The sequence below is a fragment of the Trichechus manatus genome, unplaced genomic scaffold (assembly GCF_000243295.1).
Source record: "Trichechus manatus latirostris isolate Lorelei unplaced genomic scaffold, TriManLat1.0 scaffold00087, whole genome shotgun sequence".
Classification (NCBI taxonomy): Eukaryota; Metazoa; Chordata; class Mammalia; order Sirenia; family Trichechidae; genus Trichechus; species Trichechus manatus.
In genome coordinates this window covers 10,846,875-10,853,100 of record NW_004444023.1, presented here as the reverse complement: position 1 = coordinate 10,853,100, position 6,226 = coordinate 10,846,875, and the positions used below count along the sequence as shown (strand labels likewise).

The 6,226-nt window shown below is 62.1% G+C and overlaps 1 protein-coding gene across 1 annotated transcript; it reads right to left on the bottom strand.

Annotated features, from left to right (window-relative positions):
* Positions 1-110: 110 nt before the first annotated feature.
* Positions 111-3,259, bottom strand: ZNF628 (zinc finger protein 628). The gene has a single exon (XM_004381767.2). It carries the CDS (start codon positions 3,251-3,253, stop codon positions 134-136), a length of 3,120 nt encoding a protein of 1,039 aa, XP_004381824.1. The 5' UTR covers positions 3,254-3,259; the 3' UTR covers positions 111-133.
* Positions 3,260-6,226: the final 2,967 nt, after the last annotated feature.

The window sequence follows — 6,226 nt, the reverse complement described above, 5'->3', positions numbered from 1 at the left end:
GAAAACAAAGCGAAGGAGATTCTGGGTCTTTATTAGCAAACCCAGCCTGCGGCCCCTCCCTCTCCGGAACCCAGCCAAGGTGGACAGAGCCGGTGTCTCGCTCTGGGGCAGGAAGAGGTACCAGTCGGTATCCTCAAAACGTGTGCACCAGCTGGACCGCGGGCAGGGTCTGCACAATCTGGATGGAGGGAAGGCCTTGCTGGGCCCCGGCCCCGGCCGGGACCACCTGGACCATCTGGGGGGTGGGCACCGCGGGGATGCCTGCTGGGGCAGGGGCTTGCCCGGACGGGGGTGGGGCCAGGAGCTGCAGCGTGGCGCCGCCGCCCCCGACGCCGCTGTTCTCCAGCAGCTCGGTGGCTGGGGCGCTGCGGATGATGAGGAGTTTCTGTCCTGGTGGGCCGGGGGCAGGCGGCTCCGCCAGGCCGGCGGGGAGTGTCTCTACCCCCTGCACGCACAGGCGGGTCTGCTCGCCATCGGCCCCGCTCAGCACGAGGACGCTCTGCAGCCCTTCGTCCGTCTGCAGCGTCTCAAAGTGGACGTCCTGGACTACGCCGGTGCTGGCCTCGCCGTCACCCGCCTCCCCCTGGCTGGGGCCTGTGAGCAGCTCCTCGGCTGCCCCACTCTGAACCACCAGTAGGTTGGGGGCCTCGGTAGTCACTGCGCCGCCACTGGGACTGGAGAGCTGGCCCGCTACGGGCTGAAGCTGGACCGTGGTCACTTCCTGGGCCGGCTGGAGCTGGACCGTGGTCACTTCCTGGGCCGGCTGCAGCTGGACCGTTGTCACTTCCTGGGCTGGCCGGAGGGGCTGGAGCTGGACCCCGCTCACTTCCTGTGCCCCTGCATCCCCACCCCCCACATTCTGCAGAACTATGAGGCTCTGCCCTCCTGTGTTGGCCCCAGGGCTGGCCCCTCCCTGCACCCCCAGCCCCCCAGAGCTCGGCAGCCAGACCACTCCAGCCCCCTGTGCGGCTTTCCCCACAACCCGCGGGCTCTGCCTTGCCTGGCCCCCGCCCCCACTAGCACTGGAAGGAGGCAGCAAGATGAGCTTAGGGGGCACAGGTGGGGGCGGAGGGGTGGGGGGCTGGACGCTGCTGGGTATCAGCTGGAGGCCCTGGGCTGTCTGCACCAGGAGGAACGTCTGGGAGTTGGGGGCGGCAGGACCCAAGGGCGGGGCCTGGGCTGTGCCCCCTGCTACCTCGAGGGAGAGCGTGGCCTGCAGGTGGGGGAGGACATGGACGTCTTGGGTGGCGGGTGGGGCAGCAGCTAGCGGGGCCGGGGGCTGGGGGCCGGCGCCACTGGGGGCCGGGTTGGCAGGGGCATGCGTCCTCAGGTGGCGCTGCAGGTAGGCGGCCATGACAAAGCCACGGCCGCAGACAGAGCAGGTGAAGGGGCGCTCTGCCGAGTGCGTGCGCTGGTGCAGCAGCAGATTGGAAGAGTGCGTGAAGGTCTTGGGGCAGAGCGCGCAACGGAAGGGCCGCTCGCCGGTGTGCACGCGCTGGTGCTGCCGCAGGTTGGAGGTCTGCGCGAAGCTTTTCCCGCATACACTGCAGGCGTGAGGCCGCTCACCAGTGTGCACGTGGCGGTGGCGCCGCAGGCACGACGTATTGCGGAAGGCCTTGCCACACTCGCCACAAGCGTAGGGCCGCTCGCCCGAGTGCAGCCGCAGGTGGTACTGGTAGTGGGAAGACCATTTGAAGGTGAGACCACACTGGCCACAGGTGAAAGCGCGCAGGCCCGTGTGCACTCGCTGGTGGATAGCCAGCAGGGACGAGCGCTTGAAGGCCTTGCCGCACTCGCCGCACTGGTAGGGCCGCTCGCCCGTGTGGTCCCGCAAGTGGTAGCGCAGGCCCGACGAGCCCTTGAAGGCCTTGCCACACTCCGCGCACTTGTAAGGCCGCTCGGCTGGGGCTGCGGCGGGCGGTGGTGGTGGCGGCTCCTGTGGACAGGTGACCTCGGCCGCCTCGGCCTGCGGGGGCGGGCGCCCAGCTGCTGCCTCCTCCACGTGGCACTGCTGGTGCGCCAAGAGGCTGGCTAGCTGCGGGAAGGCCCCGTCGCAGCTGCCGCAGCGGAACGCCTGCCCACTAGCCGCGCCGTGGCTGTGCTGGTGGCGCGAGAGGCCGGCCACAGTCCGGAAGGACTTGCCGCAGGGCAGGCAGGCGAAGCCTGGCGCTGTGGCCGGCGCAGGCGGCGGCAGGGGCGAGGGCGGGGACAGCACCGGGGGCGGGTCTGGCTTGGAGGCAGCGGAGGCAGCGGGCGTATCCGGGGGCAGGGGCGCCACCTCGGGCCCCGGGCACGGCTGGTGCTCCAGCAGGAGCTCCTCACTGCCGAAGCCCAGCTCACAACCGTCACAGCGGAACACGAGCTCCACTGTAGTCTCGGCGGTGGTCAGGAAGAGCTCGGGGACCACAGGCGGGGGCGCCGGCGCGGGTGCAGGAGGGGGCACAGGCGGGCCATGGGACTGCAGGTGCCGCTGCAGGTAGGCGTCGGAAACGAAGACCTTGCCGCAGGGCTCGCAGCGGTGCTGGGGGGCGGCGGGGGTGGAGGTGGCATTGCCTGGGGCAGGGTTGGCGGCAGGGGCGGTGGCACCGTGGGTGCGCTGGTGCAGCAGCAGATTGGAGGAGTGCGTGAAGGTCTTGGGGCAGAGCGTGCAGCGGAAGGGCCGCTCGCCTGTGTGCACGCGCTGGTGCTGCCGCAGGTTGGTGCTCTGCGTGAAGCTCTTGCCGCAAATGCCGCAGGTGTATGGCCGCTCGCCGGTGTGCACATGCCGGTGGCGCCGCAGGCTGGACGAGTTCTTGAAGGCCTTGGGGCAGTCCAGGCATAGGTAGGGCCGCTCGCCTGTGTGCTGGCGAAGGTGGTACTGGTAGTGGGAGGACCACTTGAAGGCCAGGCCACACTGGCCGCAGGTAAAAGCGCGCAGGCCCGTGTGCACGCTGCGGTGGATCTGCAACAGCGAGGAGCGCTTGAAGGCCTTGGGGCAGTCAGGGCACTGGTAGGGCCGCTCGCCTGTGTGGCCGCGCTGGTGGTAGAGCAGGGCTGACGAGCCCTTGAAGGCCTTGGGGCAGTCGGGGCACTTGTAGGGCCGCTCACCGGTATGCGTGCGCTGGTGGTGCAGAAGCCGAGATGACCAGCGAAAGGCCTTGCCGCACTCGCCGCACTCGTACTGACCTGCCGGGGCCGGGGCGGCCGGTCCTGGCTTCTCGCCGGCGCCCTCTGCTGTGGAGGCAGGCGCCATGTCCACGTGCGAGCCGACCATCACACCTGGCAAAGGGGTGCCCGTCAGAGGGGATGCTGGCCCTTTAAGATGCAAGAGCGCTCCCCAGCCCATCCCCACAGGAGGGCCCGCTCCCTTACGGTTAGTGCTGCCAAGCATCCAGGAAGCTTACAATGGAAAAGTCCGGGACAAACAGTGACACGTGGGTCACCCTCCCTAGGATGTCGGCGATCTCTAGGGGGCTAGGCATGATCTTTAGGAGGCCAAACATTCCTTTTATGACTCTGCTCGTTCCCCCTAAAAGGTAAGCTGTGTCCGTGCGGAAAGTGGAAGGTTCCTGGGTGGAGCAAACAGTTCATGCTTGGCTACTTAACATAAAGATTGGCAGTTGGAACCCGCTCAGTGGGACTGCAGAAGAAAGGCCTGGCAATCTGCTTCTGCAAAGATTACAGCCAAGAAAACTGTATGGGGCAGTTCTACTCTGTCCTATAGGGTTGCTATGAGTCGGAACAGACTTGATGGCAATGGGTTAATCTTTTGTGGAAGCAGGTTGCCAGGCCTTTCTTCCATGACACCACTGAGTAGGTTCGACCCACCAACCTTTAGGTTAGTAGTCGAGTGCAAACCATTACACCATCCAGGGACCTTCTTACCCAGCATAAAGGCCTTGGGCTGCCATTAAAATCACTCCCTTGCAGCCAACAGCAACCCAGAGCATAGCCACAGAGAGAAGGCAGCCACAGAGAGGTGGTGGGAGTAGGGCCTGCCACACACCACAACACCTGCACTCCTGTCCCGGGGCTAACTAAGAGTTCCCACACTGGGCCCTGCATTGCTTTGCTCCATTCATCCCCACCTCCATCCCCAATGATGACCACTTGGCATGTTTCTTTTCTCCTCCTCAGGTCTCCAGCTCCTCCTGTGCCATTGGCTCTTAGCAGGCAGCCTGGCCCTTGGTTATTTCACTCCAAAAATAAAAGTGTTCAGAAGAGAACGTTTGCACAGTCCTGCCACTACACCAGTGGGTCTAGACCAGGGACACGTGGCCACGTCTGGACACATTTCTGGTTGTCATGACTATCGGGGGGGGGGATGTTACTGGCATCAAGTAGATGCAGTCCAGAGATACTGCTCCATACTCTACAGTGCACAAGACCATCCCCATGGCAAAGACTCCTCAAGCCTGACATGTCAGCAGTGCCCGAGTTGAGGGTCCTGCCTTCCTTCCACCCAGCCCCCTACCCACCTCTGTGCCCAGAACTGACTTCCCCCTGTGGATGCACAGTCCGACCCCTACCAAAAGCTACAATCTCCCCTTAGGCACCAGAGTCCTCCCTCCTAACTCCGGGACGTTGCTTCTGCAGTCCTGCCCTCTCTCTCCTGCATCCCCCATTTCCTCTTGTCTCCTGGATGGCTCCCTTCAGCACAACAACCACCTTTGACTCCCATCTTTAAAAAAGTTAAAACCTCTCAACCCCACTTCCTTCCTCCTCCAGCTCCGGCGTTCTATCTCTCTACCCCTTTACAGCACAGCATCTCAAACATATGACCAACACATGCTCTCTTCCCTCCGTCGAGCCGCTTTAATCAGATGTGTGTTCCCAGCACTTCACCACTTTGCTCCAGTCAATGTCATCAGTGACTTCCATGGGGCTGGATCCGGCACTCAGTGCTCAGTGCCCGTCTGGGCGGTGACTCCCGTGGTCACTCCTTCCTTCAGCCTCTTCCCTCGGCTTCCAGAACCCCACAGTCCTCGATGTCTTTCCACCCCCGGCACCTGCTGCTCCTGCCCCGTCTCCTGTGCTGGCTCCTCATCTCTCAGGGCTGTTCACCCCACAATCATTCCTCATCCACATTATCCCTAAGCGCGTTCACCGCTCTCAGGACTTTAAATACCGTTTACGAGCAAACACCTATCTCTACTCCAGACCTCCCCTCTGAACTCCAAAGTCCTGCCAGACAACACCACTAGGACGTCTAAAAGGCGCCTCAAACTTAACGTGCCCAAAATAGAACTCCAGTTTTTGCTCCTGAGCCCCTTCAGCCCCAACAAAACTCTCCTCCCCCCACAGCCTTCCCCATCTCCACAAACGGCGGCTCAGTTCTTCTAGCTGCTCAGGACAAGAGCCTGGGGTCCTCCTTGACACCTGTCTTCCTCACTCCATAACCACTTAGTGCAGGGAGTCCCGTGATCTGTTGTTGTGGTAGTTAGTTGCTGTGGAGTCGATTCCGACTCCTAGCGACCCCATGTAACAGAGTAGAACTGCCCTATAGGGTTCTCTTGGCTGTAATCTTTATAGGAGCAGATTGCCAGGTCTTTTCTCCTGTGGAGTTGCTGGTGGGTTCGAACCACCAACTTTTAGGTTAGCAGCCGAGCATTTAACCGTTGTGCCACCAGGGCTCCTTTGCCCTGGTCTAAAAATCAAACCAAACCAAACCCACTGCCATCTAGTCAGTTCTGACTCATAGTGACCCTAGCTGGAACATATTTGGAAACAGGCCACTTTTCATACACCCGCCATCACCACTTTTCTCCCAGACACCAACAGCTCTCTCCAGGGGGCAGTGGCAAGCTCCCAACAGATCTCTGACCCTTCCTCCCCCATCTATTCCCAACGGAGCAGCTAAAGTGAACCCATCAATACGTAGATCAGGGCGGTGCAAGCCTCAGCTCAAAACCCTTCACCACTTCCCATCACAGCAGAAGGCAGATCCCCTAGGAGGGCCTGACAAGCCTTCCCATGCCTCCCCCTGGTTCCCACCTTTCCTTGTTCTCCTGTGAGCCTCCCTGCCCCTCATTCTGCTCCAGCCTCCTAGCTGGCCCCTGCCTAGTGCCCCTTCCCTCTGCTATCCAAAGAACCCCCTCCCGTACCTCCAAGTCTTTCCTGAGATGCTACCCCCGTGATGCCTTCCCTGACAACCCAGTTCAAACGTGCAACCCCTTCCAACATTCCCCATTCTTTCCCTGCCTTATTTTTTCCTCCCTAGTGTTTATTATCTTCTCACATATGTAAG